We start from the raw sequence: 16,433 nt of genomic DNA, 5'->3' as shown, positions 1-16,433 counted from the left end.
AATATGAAAAGCGGTTGATTCTATATATGTTGGGTCGAGGATTTTCCATGACCTAAACTGCAATATTGTGAGCTGTAGAGGTGGAAACATATAAAAAGATGAAGAGATTTTATGAGCTCACTTGAAAAACTTAATGTTGAAGATGGAACGTAACTAGTTGTTTTTATAAGAAAGGAGACTTGTTAATATTTTTGTTGTGGAGAGCGAGAAGATCTTTATAGGCTTTACGTGATCCATAGTCATTTTGAAGTGTCACTCCACTTTTGTTTGTTCATTCAACTGTAATTTACTGTCACGAGTCACTAGAAAATGTTTATTTTGCAAAACACATTAACTCTAATTAAGGACTACAATATCATCTGCTTTAGAAAGGATGATACGCATTTGTGAATTCCGTACATATATGATATATGGCTATCCCAAACTTAAAACACTATGATTGATCCCTTACATATGCGATCCCAAACTCCAAATACGTATATATGTCAAAAAGAAAAACTTACCAAGTTCCTGGGTTAACAAAAAAAAAGAAAAAAAAAAATCATCGGAGCTATAACGAAAGAAGAAGATAAATGGACCAAAAGGCCCAAATTGAGCCCATAAAAGATAGCAAGATACTCGCTCCTCCAGTAAAAATGCTAGACGACAAAAAGAAAAGAGAGAGAAAAAACGAAACGCTAGTTTAGTGGCGTGACTCTTACGCGCAAAGATGGGGCGTGGAAGTAAGTTATTCGTTGATGGTCGTCATTACACAATTCACATTCACAAACCTACATACATAGGGGATATATATGTTTACGTAGCAAACCGACAGCTTCCTTTTGAAGCCACGCGTTCTTCGGCTTCCTTCTTTTTGCTTCCAACTCAAAACAGTCACATGCCTCCTTTTTCACCTTTCCCCCCTTCTCCCCTAATTTCACTTTCAAGTTAAGTATATCAATCACACACTTCATTCATTCCCTATACCAAAATCACACATAACTTTTTCCAGCAACAAAAAAAAATAAAAGGGTTTAGAGCCTTAGAGGAAGAAGTACAACTACAAGCCAAGGCCGAGCCGAGTCGAGAAGGTGAGAAAACATCCAAAGTCAGCAACAATTATAAATCTTTTTCTTTCGGGGTGGTCCCATCACCAGGCTGGTTCGAAAAGTCGAAAAAACCCCAATACTACTACACAACATAGACACATAACCAAACTCACATCTCTCTCTCTCTTAACACTTCCACTTGCCATCGCCGACACTTCAAGAAATAGAAAAAAAAAAATAGGAAAAAAAAAAGTAAACTCTTTCACCATTTTTTTTGTTAAAAGGTTTTCATAATTATATAAAAGATCAAGTTTACATAATATAACTAATACAAGCAAAGAAAAAAGAACGAGAACTAGTAACAACGATTAAAAACAAACAAAGACCAAAGAAAAAAGCAGAGCTAAAAGCTTGTCAAGAAACTTAATACAACCAACATTGAAGAAGAGACATCCTCCGCTTCAAGCCCAATTACAACATAAAACTACATTTGTTATTTATGGTGGAGATGATGCTAGTTGCTACTGAAACTGGAGAGACCGAAAGACCTTCATGAAATCGCCGATTTCTCTCTCTCCACAGTTCATAGATTGTACACTGCCAACCTTGAAGGAGAGCAAGTTTTGTATGCTTTGATGCTGAAACTGTTAGCATCCAAAGGAGGATCTGGTCCCAAAGAAGAGGAGGAGATGATATCTTAAGTCTTTGTATCAAACTCCACACTTCAACCGAAAAGGCACATTCGAAAAAATNAAAAAAGGTGATTTCGAGATTCAGGTGCCAAACCACAAAGAAGACAATCTAACTCAATATCTACTCCCCAAGTAGACAAACGATCAAGAGTTGGGTTGCGATTCAGTATAAATAGCCATGAGTTTATAGCATGCTTTGGAATGACAGCTTTGTGCCACACAAGAGGGGCCCAATATTTTACTTGATTCGAAAACCTAACAACATTCCACACAGCTTTAGAAGAGAAAGATTATTTTATACCGTTTATTGCCCAGACTGGAATATCACTTGCTGATGACATAGTAATGGTAGAGATAAAAGCGTGGAGAAGAACTTGTCTCTCTGATCTGGCACTAGGAAGAGACCATCCATTCTCATTTCTCAATTCAGCGACAGTTGAAAACAAAGGGATCCCTAAGTGATTAGGCCCATCTGAACCAAGGAAATGGTAGAGAGATCCAAAAGGAGTCCATAGGTCCCACCAAAAGAAAGTAGAATCACCATTTCCAATATGGATGCTGAGAAATTTAAGAGCTTTGGAACGAAGCTTAAGTAATTTTCTGAAGTTCCAAGAGTAAGAAGCATTCTTTTCATTGAGTGCCCATAAAGGAGATGTAGAAAGATACCTACTTTTTATCCAGGCCACCCAAAAAGAACCAGCTCTAAAAAACAGCATCCAAAGAAGTTTCAAAGCACATGTTTCGTTCCAACTACTAATGTGCCTCAAACCAAGTCCACCTTCTAACTTAGGGAAGCAAATGTTAAACCAAGACACTTTAGCACCTGAGGGAGTGTCTACCTTTCCATGCCAAAGGAAGGAGCTGCAAAGACTGTTAATTTTTCTAATAACCTTCTTAGGGAGGAAGAACGCACTAGTCCAAAAACCTATAATTCCGGGGATAACTGAAGATAAGAGAGTTAACCTACCAGCCAAACTCAGAAACTTATGAGTCCAACCATTCAGTTTCTTCCGAATTTGAGATAGCAAAGGATCATAATCTTTCACTGAAAGCTTTTTGGAACATAGGGAAAGACCTAAGTACCGGACTGGAAGAGTGGAAGAAGTCAAATTAAAAACAGTCTTTAACCGGTTCAAGTTATTCTCACTTACACCGGAACAAAACAAGGAGGTTTTCTCAATATTCATTGTCAAACCAGAGATTTCCTCAAATTTTGCAAGAACATACATAACTCCGTTCAAAGAATGCTCTGATCCCTCTAAGAAAATTAATAAATCATCAGCAAAACATAGATGAATAAGCTGAAGGTCCTCACACCCAGAGTGGTACTTGAAAGATCCTTCTAGAGCAGTTTATTCAACATTAAGGATAACACATTCATTATCATAACGAACAGAATTGGGGATAAAGGATCCCCTTGGCGCAGACCCGTCCTTCCTTTAAAGAAAAGCCTGAAGTAACTCCATTGATACTAATACTGAAAGACGGAGAACACACACAAGCTCTGATCCAGTTAATGAAAATAAGAGGAACCTTATAAGCCTGAAGAGAATCAAGAAGAAAGTCCCATCTAACTGAATCAAAAGCTTTTGAGATGTCAACTTTGAGTGTGATTCTTTCTCCACCAGAATTAAGATGATAACCTTGCATAACTTCTGAAGCAAGAAGCACATTCTCTATTATAAGCATGTCCTTTACAAATGCGGTTTGGTTTGGAAGTATAAGGTCAGGAAGCAGACTATTTAATCTGTCTAACAAGAGACGAGATATGAGCTTGTAAACCGTATTAAGACAAGAGATGGGTCTGAAGTCCTTCAATTCAACAGCCCCTGGCCTCTTTGGAACTAGGATAAGAGATGTGGAATTTAAGGCAGTTGGGATAAAGGAATCATGAAAGAACTGGAGCACACTCAATGTTAATTCCTGCCCAATAATAGACCATGTAGTCTTGAAGAACTCTACAGGAAATCCATCTGGTCCTGGTGTTTTATTGAGAGGCAACTTGAGAAGACAAGCTCTTATAGCTTCAGCAGAGAAAGGAGAGGAGAGAGAAGATTGCTGCTCAATCGAACAAGTTGTATGGATTAAAGAACTAAGGAGCTCAGGTAAATCAGGACAAAATCTGCGTCTAACTGAACGTAGGATCCCAGCAAAATAGCCGATAGCTAGAGNTTGAGTGTGATTCTTTCTCCACCAGAATTAAGATGATAACCTTGCATAATTTCTGAAGCAAGAAGCACATTCTCTATTATAAGCATGTCTTTTACAAATGCGGTTTGGTTTGGAAGTATAAGGTCAGGAAGCAGACTATTTAATTTGTCTAACAAGAGACGAGATATGAGCTTGTAAACCGTATTAAGACAAGAGATGGGTCTGAAGTCCTTCAATTCAACAGCCCATGGCCTCTTTGGAACTAGGATAAGAGATGTGGAATTTAAGGCAGTTGGGATAAAGGAATCATGAAAGAACTGGAGTACACTCAATGTTAATTCCTGCCCAATAATAGACCATGTAGTCTTGAAGAACTCTACAGGAAATCCATCTGGTCCTGGTGTTTTATTGAGAGGCAACTTGAGAAGACAAGCTCTTATAGCTTCAGCAGAGAAAGGAGAGGAGAGAGAAGATTGCTGCTCAATCGAACAAGTTGTATGGATTAAAGAACTAAGGAGCTCAGGTAAATCAGGACAAAATCTGCCTCTAACTGAACGTAGGATCCCAGCAAAATAGCCGATAGCTAGATCATGAGTTTCTTGGAGAGATGAAGTGAAAGATCCATCCGGTTTCAACAGAAATTTGATGGCATTTCTAGCATTCCTAGCCGTAGTAACATTATGGAAAAAAGAATTATTAAAGTCACCTTCACCCAACCATTGTAGATGAGACTTTTGTCTGTAAAAACTCTCCTCCGCAAGACTAAGATGCAACCACCCCTCCAAAGCTAATTTTTCATTCTGAATATTGATCTGAGAAGGGACATTCAAAACTAACAGTTGAAGATCATTAAGCTTGGAGTGAGCCTCAACAACTCTCTTTTCTAAGCCACTTAAATTGTTCTTCATCAAATCTTTTATAGGCTTTTTCATCATTTTCAGCTTGAAACAGAAGTCTTTAAGAGTAAGAATTGATATACCAACATGTGTCCAAGCTTCCATAACAGAATCCAGAAAACTTGGATGCTTTGTTAAAAGCGAAAAAAAAATAAATGGCCTAGTACCATAAGACGGAGGAGGCGAGATGATCTTTATATGGCCAAGTGTATGATCAGAGAACTCATGGGCTTGAAAGGTACAAAAACTAAAAGGGAATCTTAGCACCCAACAACTATTCACCAAGCATCTATCTAGTTTTTTCCCAATCGGATCTCCTGATCTTTTGTTCGTCCAAGAAAATTTAGGTCCACAAAAGGGAAGATCAAAGAGACCTAAGTCAGCTAAACAGTCTCCAAACATACGCATACCTCTTGTAGAGCTGACCGTATTATTATTTGAGGTTTCTGCTGGACTAAGAATCTCATTGAAATCCCCATTAATCATCCACGGCTTGTTTGCTAAACAGAGAGATGTGTATCTATCATGAAGTGAACTCCAAAGCTTTTACCTTTCCTCTTCCTTGGTAGATGCATAAACCGCTGTGTAAATAAGAACTGACCCATCCTCCAAAGAAACCTCACAAGTAATTGACTGAAGGTCAACAAAAAGAACTGTTGCTTTAGTCGGAGCTTTGAAAAATGATCCAAATCTTTCCTAACTCCGAGAACTGGTAATTAGACAAAAGAGACCACTCTGAACCAAGAACTGACATAATAAAATCCTTTCTAGCTTCTTTAACATGTGTCTCCAACAAAGCTCCAAAAGTGACAGGACGACTACGGAACCAGTTATAAAGAGGTCGATGCTTTGAAAAATCATTAAGACCTCGCACATTCCAAAAAAAATGTCTGACATATAAACAAATTATGGAGTGTGACGCTTCTCTCTTTGCAGGGAGAGAACGCCACCTTGAGCAGGTGAGATTTGGTCATACCTTCTTCTCTTTGATTTCTTATCTTTGGAGGAGGCTGAAGAGGGAGAAGAACCGTAGAGAACCAGCGAAGAAGACATCTCACCTAAGACCAAAGCATTTTCCTCTACTGATAACAGTTCAGAAGGGTTTGAGATGGAAGTAGAAGGTTGAACTACTGAGAGTAAAGGCGAGGAGAGAATACTAGGGGTGGCCAATTCAGGCAACTGAACAGAATTGGTCGAAGCTACATCCAAGTCCACAGAAGAACATTCATGAGCAAGGGGTAACCCAGATGGAACGGAAACAGAGGGAGCTCTGATAACCTGAGAGGAAGTAGGTAAATCTTCTTTTCCATGAACCATAGAATCTGAAGTAGGGGTCGAAACTTGTTTAACATGGCCTTCAGACACGGGTTTCCAAACCTGTTGCTTTTCCACATGAGTTGATGAAGAAGCATTATTTCCAGGTCCTTTAGGGGTTTGCTTCTCTTTTCCAGCCAAAGAAGATTGCATATGTGAATTAATAGCAGTAGGACAAAGTGAAGCTTTATGTCCAATTTCATTGCAAAGAGGACAAAGAGGAGGTAACCAAGGGTAAGAGACATTAAGAAGCAAGACCTGTCCATCATCTCGTTCTATTTCCAACACCGATGGAAGAGGTTTCATAAGATCTACAATTACTTTTACCTCGGCAGAGTTGACACTAGTGAAAGGTTTATGATCCACTGCTCGCCCCAACGGCCTACAAATGATACTTAAACCCTCTGGAGTGATTAAATCAAAAGGGATATCCTTAATAGATGCCCAAACTGGCGCTTTCACTAATGAAGGAAGATTAAAACTGAATTCTGACTTCCAAACCGTGACAAAGAACAGAGAGTCACCTACATGCCATAATTCATGTTGCAGCACCCTATTCCTTAACGATGGAGAGGGGATATGGAATAGAAAAGCATTGGAGGTCAGTTTATGAACTGTGACTCTTTTATCTTTACCCCACAGAAAGTTTAAAACACCCTAAATCTTCCCATAAGATGGAGCCGTTCCATAGAAGATGCCCACAATAAAATTTTCATGAAGCTTTGCACCTTTTTCAAACATAGAATTTGAAACTTTAACCCGAGGGCGACCTTAGGTAGACATAGAAATCGGAGCTGATGAAACAGGAATCTTACCCGAAGAAGTAAGATTTTTTGCCCAATTAAACCCTGAGTCGGTAACACCAGGCGAAGAAGCTTGTCCGGGATAGGGAGGAAGAGACGAATTGTCTCTAACCAGAGAAGAAGGAACCGCTCCGAGAACTCCTTTCTTAAAGGGAATAGTATTAATTGGCTGCGGAAGAGAGGAAGAAGAAGACAGATCTGATATCTCTGCATCGACAAAATGAGGAAACTGAACCGGTAAAAAAGAACCAGAGAAAGGAGAAGAAAAATCTGGAGAAGTCGGCGGAAGGGGAGAAGGCGGAACTTCTGCCATCGAAAAAACAAAGCTTAACAGTGCTAAAATCAGACCCGAAAAAAAATCGCTTCTGATTTTCACTAGACGTCACTTTTTTTGTGTCTACTTTTTTTGTGTTCACCATAAAAAAAGAAAGAAAGAAAATTTATTCTTCCATCTTTCTGATAATCGGATCTTACAGAGAGAGCTCCATGGATCGCCGCATCTATGGTGGCTCCGCCGTCATTCATCTCTTTCTCTTCTTTTTCTTCCTAATCTCCTCTACCGCATCATCTGCATTACCCAAGAACACGAATCTTTCTTCCGGGTCAGGTCAGATCAACTCCAACTCCGTCCTCGTAGCTCTTCTCGACTCTCGTTACACTGAGCTAGCTGAGCTCGTCGAAAAAGCTCTTCTCCTTCAGACACTCGAAGACGCCGTTGGTCTTCACAATATTACCATATTTGCCCCTCGCAATGAAGCTCTTGAGCGTGACCTTGACCCTGAGTTCAAGCGGTTCTTGCTCCAGCCAGGTAATCTCAAATCTCTACAAACACTCCTCATGTTCCACATTATACCCAATCGGGTCGGGTCGGACCAATGGCCCTCAGAAGAATCGGGTCGGGTCAAGCACCACACGCTTGGTAACGATCAGGTTCACTTGAGCAACGGAAACGGTAAGAAGATGGTGGATTTAGCTGAGATTATCCGACCCGATGACTTGACCCGACCCGATGGATTGATCCACGGGATCGAGCGGCTTCTCATCCCTCGCTCCGTTCAAGAAGATTTCAATCGCCGCCGTAGCCTCCAGTCAATCTCCGCCGTCTTACCCGAAGGTGCTCCGGAGGTTGACCCTAGAACCAACCGTCTCAAGAAACCAACCGCTCCAGTCCCCGCCGGATCTCCACCGGCTCTTCCGATCCAATCCGCCATGGCTCCTGGTCCGTCTCTAGCTCCGGCGCCAGCTCCTGGACCTGGAGGCAAGCANGGTCAGATCAACTCCAACTCCGTCCTCGTAGCTCTTCTCGACTCTCGTTACACTGAGCTAGCTGAGCTCGTCGAAAAAGCTCTTCTCCTTCAGACACTCGAAGACGCCGTTGGTCTTCACAATATTACCATATTTGCCCCTCGCAATGAAGCTCTTGAGCGTGACCTTGACCCTGAGTTCAAGCGGTTCTTGCTCCAGCCAGGTAATCTCAAATCTCTACAAACACTCCTCATGTTCCACATTATACCCAATCGGGTCGGGTCGGACCAATGGCCCTCAGAAGAATCGGGTCGGGTCAAGCACCACACGCTTGGTAACGATCAGGTTCACTTGAGCAACGGAAACGGTAAGAAGATGGTGGATTTAGCTGAGATTATCCGACCCGATGACTTGACCCGACCCGATGGATTGATCCACGGGATCGAGCGGCTTCTCATCCCTCGCTCCGTTCAAGAAGATTTCAATCGCCGCCGTAGCCTCCAGTCAATCTCCGCCGTCTTACCCGAAGGTGCTCCGGAGGTTGACCCTAGAACCAACCGTCTCAAGAAACCAACCGCTCCAGTCCCCGCCGGATCTCCACCGGCTCTTCCGATCCAATCCGCCATGGCTCCTGGTCCGTCTCTAGCTCCGGCGCCAGCTCCTGGACCTGGAGGCAAGCACCACCACTTCGACGGTGAAGCTCAAGTCAAAGATTTCATCCACACACTGTTACATTACGGCGGATACAACGAGATGGCAGACATTCTCGTGAATCTGACGTCACTCGCGACGGAGATGGGTCGGTTGGTGTCAGAAGGCTATGTTTTAACGGTTCTGGCTCCCAACGACGAAGCTATGGCGAAATTGACCNTCTCAAATCTCTACAAACACTCCTCATGTTCCACATTATACCCAATCGGGTCGGGTCGGACCAATGGCCCTCAGAAGAATCGGGTCGGGTCAAGCACCACACGCTTGGTAACGATCAGGTTCACTTGAGCAACGGAAACGGTAAGAAGATGGTGGATTTAGCTGAGATTATCCGACCCGATGACTTGACCCGACCCGATGGATTGATCCACGGGATCGAGCGGCTTCTCATCCCTCGCTCCGTTCAAGAAGATTTCAATCGCCGCCGTAGCCTCCAGTCAATCTCCGCCGTCTTACCCGAAGGTGCTCCGGAGGTTGACCCTAGAACCAACCGTCTCAAGAAACCAACCGCTCCAGTCCCCGCCGGATCTCCACCGGCTCTTCCGATCCAATCCGCCATGGCTCCTGGTCCGTCTCTAGCTCCGGCGCCAGCTCCTGGACCTGGAGGCAAGCACCACCACTTCGACGGTGAAGCTCAAGTCAAAGATTTCATCCACACACTGTTACATTACGGCGGATACAACGAGATGGCAGACATTCTCGTGAATCTGACGTCACTCGCGACGGAGATGGGTCGGTTGGTGTCAGAAGGCTATGTTTTAACGGTTCTTGCTCCCAACGACGAAGCTATGGCGAAATTGACGACGGATCAGCTGAGTGAGCCAGGAGCGCCGGAGCAGATTGTGTATTACCATATTATCCCTGAGTATCAGACGGAGGAGAGTATGTACAATTCTGTTCGGAGATTTGGCAAGGTTAAGTTCGATACGCTGCGTTTTCCTCACAAGGTTGCGGCTAAGGAAGCTGATGGTTCGGTTAAGTTTGGTGACGGTGAGAGGTCGGCTTATTTGTTCGATCCTGATATTTATACCGACGGTCGGATTTCGGTTCAGGGGATTGATGGTGTTTTGTTTCCTCAAGAGGAGGAGATCGTTGAATCGGTTAAGATACCGGTTAAGAAAGTTGTTCAGCCAAGAAGAGGTATGTTCTCTTTTTGTTATTGGTCTTTTGTCTAGTGTTTGATTGATCTGACTTCAGTAGTCTTTAGTATAGTTTGAATGAGCAATGAGATCTTGAGAATGTTAGGGTGTGTAAGAACAAGGTTAGGGTCCAAGAACGTAAGATGAGTCTAGTAATTTGAACAAGATTAGGGTTCGAAGAATGTTAGATGCGTCTAGCCGAGCAAACTGAATAGATTCCGGATGCTGCAATTACGAGCAAGAGGTGTAGATTAGAGGCGTGTTAGGAAAGTAAAAATTTATGAGACTATTGAATGATATCAAACCACAAGCAAGAATCAAAGAAGGGTTAAGTTATTGTTATTTTGTGTGTGTTTTGGTCATAGCCATTAACTAGCTGGCTATTAGCATCTTGTCATGTTTCCTACCTTCAATATGTTTGTTAGGTAAAAAAAATTGGGTATTTTATTTAAAGCTGTTTGTAAAGTACAAATCTAGAATATTATTATAATTAAGGTGACAATTATGGACAGATTAGAGTGTGTGTGTGTGATTGACTTTGACCTAATAAAGGTGTTACTGTTGTGATTGAAACAAACAGGGAGATTGTTGGAAGTAGCATGTAGCATGCTTGGTGCTTTTGGCAAGGACACTTACCTTAGCAAATGCCGGTGAATTCTCAAACCCGCCAAAGAATTGATGTAAACACATTCAAAAAGGTTTGTTTCTTACGATTCGATTGTTCATTGATCCGTTCAAGCGATTACTGTTGTAAACGGGAATTCATGTATTTCCACTTTGCACAGCTGATTGAAGGGTTTGGCCTTGGATGAATAGAAAACGAAGAGAGGACCAACAACAACGTTTCAAAAAACACCAAACTTCTATGGAATGGAGAAGGATGGTGGGTTTGTTGAGTTCTATTTTTCTTCATTTCTTAAATATATATTTTTGGGGGGTGTTTTGGTTTGGTCTTTGGATTATGAATACTGTAATTAGATATATCAATCATTCTTTAATTAATTTGGTGGTGTATGAGAGAGAGAATTGAGAGTACCATAAATAAAAAAAGGGAGAACAAAGACTTTTTTTTCTCTCACCTTTAGGATTTGTTGTTTTGGAGTCCTTTGTTTGGCTTTTACTACAGGGAAAGTATAATTCCAGTTGGTATGGTAAGAGAATCATAATTAAATTTATAGTCATCACTATGATTACAATGTCTCTCACTCTGACTTTATTATCTTTGGGAGAATGTATTCTAAACATATTTGGTAGAATAATTAATCACGTGGATAATGAGTTGGCTATGGCTGTGTTTTATTGATTATTGGAGGACAAAGCACAAACCTAGCTGTCTGTCTTTGTGGTCAAGTTTCTTGTGAGAAATATCAAGTCTTTGATACTGAAGTTGTCTGAAATATTTGTTTTCTCCATGTGGTCTCTCATCAATGCTCCCTCAATTATTTGTTGTGTTTCCTATGATGCCTTTTTTTTTTGTTCTTCAATCAAAGCCAGGACCAATTTGTGCCATAATGCATAGTCTATAAACAGCAAAATCTAATACCATCCATCACCCTACATATAATAATATGACCCGTTATTGTAACATTTCACAGTTTTAAGTTGTGTTTTACTTTTCACAACTGTTTTGACTTTTGATGACGACAAAAAAAACAACTGATTTGACTTTTGAGTTTTGTTAACATCATCACAGTAGATGTTGGAATTGAGTAAGAGCAATGAAAGCCTTGTTTCGATTAAAGTCCTGCTCTTTTGATCCAACTCGAAGGAACCCACTCGTTTCTTTCTCAGGTTTCTCAAAGTCATCGAAATATAGTAAAACCCGTGACACCCCATCGAAGATCCAAGCAGAAGCTGCTGCTCTCACCTCACTCTTCAATGAGATTACTGAGATTTTAGGATCGGATGTTGTCAAACCAGATGAGACTACGCAGCTCAGATCTCATGAGTCAGGACCACCAGTATGTGGTGGTGGTGATAGAGCATCAGTTTCTTGCACGCAAGGTGTTCGTGAAAATGCCGCAACGCTATTTTCAGGCGAGAATGAAGAAGAGGCTCAGCAAGTTGTTCTTGAAGAAGTCGACGTCAGCCATGTGGTTCATCAGATTACGAGTGTCGTCAGGGCAGATGACGATATCGTTTCCATGGAGGAGAGGTTAGAGAAACTGAGTTTTCGGTTTGAACCGGAGATAGTAGAGAATGTACTGAAGAGGTGCTTCAAGGTTCCTCATTTGGCTCGGAGGTTCTTTGATTGGGTGAAAGACAAGGATGGTTTTTCACATAGAGTTGGAATATACAACACCATGTTAAGCATAGCTGGGGAAGCCAAAGATCTCGATATGGTTGACGAACTGGTTAAAGAAATGGAGAAGAACGCTTGTGGTAAGGATATTAGGACATGGACTATTCTTATCTCAGTGTACGGGAAAGCCAAAAAGATTGGGAAAGGGCTTCTAGTTTTTGAGAAGATGAGAAAAAGTGGTTTCGAACTCGATGCTGCAGCTTACAATATCATGGTTAGGTCTCTATGTATCGCCGGTAGAGGTGATCTTGCGCTTGAGTTCTATAAAGAAATGATGGAAAAGGATATTACTTTTGGATTGAGAACGTATAAGATGCTACTGGATTGTATAGCGAAATCAGAGGATGTTGATGTAGCTCAGTCCATTGCAGATGACATGGTTAGGATATGTGAGATATCAGAACATGAGGCTTTTGGTTATTTGCTCAAGAGTTTTTGTGTTTCAGGTAAGATAAAAGAAGCGTTGGAACTGATCCGCGAGCTGAAAAACAAGGAAGTGTGCATAGACGCTAAATATTTTGAGATCTTGGTTAAAGGGCTTTGCAGAGCCAATAGAATGGTAGATGCTCTAGAGATTGTTGATATAATGAAGAGAAGGAAATTGGATGACTCAAATGTATATGGGATTATTATCAGTGGGTATCTCAGGCAAAACGATGTTTCTAAAGCACTTGAACAGTTTGAGGTTATAAAAAATTCAGGGCATACACCTAGAGTTTCTACGTACACTGAGATTATGCAACACCTTTTCAAGTTGAAACAGTTTGATAAGGGTAGCAACTTATTCAGTGAGATGATAGAGAATGGAATTGAGCCTGACAGTGTCGCTATCACAGCAGTGGTTGCTGGTTATTTGGGCCAAAACCGAGTAGCAGAGGCATGGAAAGTGTTTAGCAGCATGGAGGAAAAGGGCATCAAACCGACATGGAAATCTTATTCGATCTTTGCAAAGGAGCTCTGCAGATCAGCAAAATATGATGAGGTCCTAAAGCTACTTAATCAGATGCACGCCTCCAAGATAGCTATTAGGAATGATATGTTCTCTTGGGTTATCTCTAGTATGGAGAAAAATGGTGAAAAGGAGAAAATTAGACTTGTCAAAGAAATCCAGAAAAAATGCAATTTCTATTGTCAAGAACAACCAAACGGATATGACAAAGAAGAATTTAGGCAAGAGGATGAGCTTGTTCAAGAGTCTGATCGTCCACCAGCTTCTTCTTCTGTTGATAAAATAAAGGTACAAGAAATTTGTCGTATGTTATCATCCTCTCGTGATTGGGAGACAACCAAAGAATCTCTAGAAGAATCGACAGTTGAGTTCACGCCAGAACTGGTAGTTGAGGTTCTACGTAATGCTAAGATACAAGGCAACGCTGTTTTACGTTTCTTTTCATGGGTGGGAAAGAGAAATGGCTATAAGCACAGTTCCGAGGCATACAACATGAGCATCAAAGTTGCAGGATGTGGGAAAGATTTTAACCAGATGAGAAGTCGGTTTTACGAGATGAGAAGACAAGGCTGCTTGATAACACAAGATACATGGGCAATCATGATAATGCAGTATGGTAGAACCGGTCTTACCAACATTGCTATCAGAACGTTCAAGGAAATGAAAGATATGGGTCTGATCCCGAGCTCTTCGACCTTCAAGTGTTTAATTACAGTTCTTTGCGAGAAGAAAGGCAGGAACGTAGAGGAAGCCACCAGAACATATCGCGAGATGATTCATTCAGGTTTTGTCCCAGATAGAGGACTAGTCCAAGACTACTTGGGATGCTTATGTGAAGTTGGTAACACCAAGGAAGCAAAAACTTGTTTGGATTCTCTCTGCAAGATAGGCTTCTCAGTCCCTGTGGCCTACTCCATTTACATAAGAGCTCTTTGTCGAATTGGAAAACTAGAGGAAGCTCTATCAGAATTAAACAATTTTGAAGGAGAGAAATCGTTACTAGATCAGTATACTTATGGAAGCATTGTTCATGGTTTATTGCTGAGAGGACAGTTACAAGAAGCATTGGCTAAAGTGAATTCCATGAAGGAAATGGGAATAAAACCTAGTGTTCATGTTTACACATCTCTGATTGTTCACTTCTTCAAGGAGAAACAGCTCGAGAAGGTTCTCGAGACATGTCAGGAAATGGAAGAAGAAGGCTGTGAACCTTCAGTTGTTACATATACGGCAATGATCTGTGGGTACATGAACCTGGGAAAAGTGGAAGAGGCTTGGAAAGCATTCCGCAATATGGAAGAGAAAGGGACTTCACCAGATTTTACAACATACAGTAAGTTCATAAACTGTTTGTGCCAAGCAGGCAAATCTGAAGATGCGCTGAAGCTTCTGTCAGAGATGCTGGATAAGGGTATTGCTCCAAGCACTATCAATTTCCGGACAGTTTTCTATGGGCTAAACAGAGAAGGCAAGCAGGATATTGCCCGGATTGTTCAACAGAAGAAGTCGGCTTTAGTAGCACAGCGAAAGGTATCCACATGACCTCTTTCTCTCTGACAAATTACTGTAGTTCTGTATCAATGGATAGAACCTCATACAAATGGATCTAATCAAATCTTTTTCTTAGCAACGAAATCTGCAAATGCTCTTATTACAAAGTCCTCTGTTCTTTATAACTAAACCAAGATACTGTAGTTAGGAGCCATGATGTGTTCCCTTCAAATGTGACCGGTAAGGCTATGAGGCAAACATATAAATTAAAAAGTGTTCATTTTAAAGGAGGACTACTTTGCCTCATAGCTTCTTCACAATTTCTTCACAGGCTCGTTCGTAATAGGTCATTCTCTGTATGCATTTTACAGCTTCATCAAACCTTTGGCTTTCAAACGCTTCGACAAAAGAGTCAGACCACTGCTTCAGTTTCTCTTGTACCTAGAGGAAAACAAAAAAATCACATTGATTAGATCAGTCTAGTGTATTCAACCAGTGACCAACGCTGCAGATTTTAAGGTGTTTGGAAAGCTAACAAAGTTAACGAAAGACCAAGGCATTAGGCATCTGAAGGAAGCTAGATCAATCAGGAATTTTCAAGGTACCTGGGATTGGATCTGGTTTAACGATACTGAACCATCTGCTTCTGATATGGCCTCTCTGAGTTCCATAATCTAAACACCATTTTCAATGAATAAAAACTAAGTGAATGTGTTTATTTATATGACTGACATGTATTTGAGAACCTTTACGGTAGCAGAGAAAGTTCAAGCTAATATTTTGCAAGTGGATCCACTTACCTCCATTAACAATGTTGGGTCTGTTATTGTTTCTTCTTCATTGACATTTACGCCACTCAGCTTCATCTGCATAACCAAATCAAATAGTTTCAGAAAAAACACTGCAGCTTTTGAGAATCCTTAACACACAATGGCAATAGTGAAGAAGAGCTCTTACTATATACATTGCTCTAGACAGCCGCTTGGTTAATGTCCGACATGCTTCAGTCACCTTAGCAGACTGATCAGCCGCGTAATCTCTTTCTTTCTGTTAACAAAGCAAAAGCTAAGTTTAAGAGAAGATGAGTAATAACATCAACATCAAAAGAGAATGTTACAAACAAAAGAGACCTGGGATTTGTTGTGAACTAAATCAGGATGTAGCTTCTTTTGCCAATCTTTGTACTTGCCTTCAAGGCTTCCAGGGCTTATCTCATACTTCCTCTCCCTAATTACAGAGAGAACAAGACAAATACGTTATTGAATGAGAAATTTCAAAACCCAAATTCAAAGGTCTCATCTTTTACATGATGTAATCAGCTATCTAGTTGAATCCAACTAAAAATCTAAACTTGGCTCAAACCCTAGATTCTAATTATACTTACAAGCCAAATATCTGAAAGTAATCGACGGAATCATCAACAGGTTGAATGCTACGGCATGAGTTACAGAACAAAAACGCAGCTTTCTCGCCACAGTTCCAGCAGCCGGAGCTTGTCTTCCCGGTTCCAGATTCCGAGCTGAAAGATCTCCCGGGAAATCGGAGTCGACCCGCGAGAGCCTCAGCTAAAGAAGAATGATGTTGCAGAGACTCGCGACGCAATTGGGTTTGTGATTGAATCGTAGCGAGTGGATTACACCGTGAAGTTGAAGGATGTGTTCGTCTGAAAAGGGTGGAGAAGGAAGCCACCAGCGTCTTTGTTTTCTTCATTA

General features: G+C 41.2%; 3 protein-coding genes across 6 annotated transcripts; 2 read left to right on the top strand and 1 right to left on the bottom strand.

The window, feature by feature from the left end:
• On the top strand, nucleotides 7,086–11,134 carry LOC104708467 (fasciclin-like arabinogalactan protein 17). Of its 3 annotated transcripts, none has more exons than XM_019228948.1 (5): nucleotides 7,086–8,142; nucleotides 8,803–8,999; nucleotides 9,644–9,980; nucleotides 10,560–10,677; nucleotides 10,765–11,134. In XM_019228948.1, the coding sequence occupies exons 1-4, from the start codon at nucleotides 7,371–7,373 to the stop codon at nucleotides 10,631–10,633; spliced, it is 1,380 nt and encodes a 459-aa protein (XP_019084493.1). In that variant the 5' UTR covers nucleotides 7,086–7,370; the 3' UTR covers nucleotides 10,634–10,677; nucleotides 10,765–11,134. The 3 variants fall into 3 exon arrangements, with proteins under 3 accessions (XP_019084493.1, XP_019084494.1, XP_010423345.1); XM_019228949.1 differs by having other exon boundaries at nucleotides 7,087–7,496; nucleotides 8,157–8,999; XM_010425043.2 differs by lacking the exon at nucleotides 8,803–8,999 and having other exon boundaries at nucleotides 7,089–7,745; nucleotides 9,050–9,980.
• On the top strand, nucleotides 11,336–15,395 carry LOC104708465 (putative pentatricopeptide repeat-containing protein At5g06400, mitochondrial). 2 transcript variants are annotated; one of them, XM_010425041.2, is made up of 3 exons: nucleotides 11,336–14,760; nucleotides 15,093–15,158; nucleotides 15,323–15,395. In XM_010425041.2, the coding sequence occupies exons 1-3, from the start codon at nucleotides 11,698–11,700 to the stop codon at nucleotides 15,383–15,385; spliced, it is 3,192 nt and encodes a 1,063-aa protein (XP_010423343.2). In that variant the 5' UTR covers nucleotides 11,336–11,697; the 3' UTR covers nucleotides 15,386–15,395. The 2 variants fall into 2 exon arrangements, with proteins under 2 accessions (XP_010423343.2, XP_010423344.1); XM_010425042.2 differs by lacking the exons at nucleotides 15,093–15,158; nucleotides 15,323–15,395 and adding an exon at nucleotides 14,858–14,983.
• LOC104709912 (iron-sulfur cluster co-chaperone protein HscB, mitochondrial-like) lies at nucleotides 15,441–16,431 on the bottom strand. The gene is made up of 5 exons (XM_019228839.1): nucleotides 16,106–16,431; nucleotides 15,852–15,948; nucleotides 15,679–15,768; nucleotides 15,522–15,587; nucleotides 15,441–15,467 (listed from the first exon to the last, which is right to left on the bottom strand). The coding sequence occupies exons 1-5, from the start codon at nucleotides 16,429–16,431 to the stop codon at nucleotides 15,441–15,443; spliced, it is 606 nt and encodes a 201-aa protein (XP_019084384.1).

Source organism: Camelina sativa, chromosome 8 (genome assembly GCF_000633955.1).
Source record: "Camelina sativa cultivar DH55 chromosome 8, Cs, whole genome shotgun sequence".
Taxonomy (NCBI): Eukaryota; Viridiplantae; Streptophyta; class Magnoliopsida; order Brassicales; family Brassicaceae; genus Camelina; species Camelina sativa.
This window is presented reverse-complemented; position numbering and strand designations above follow the sequence as displayed.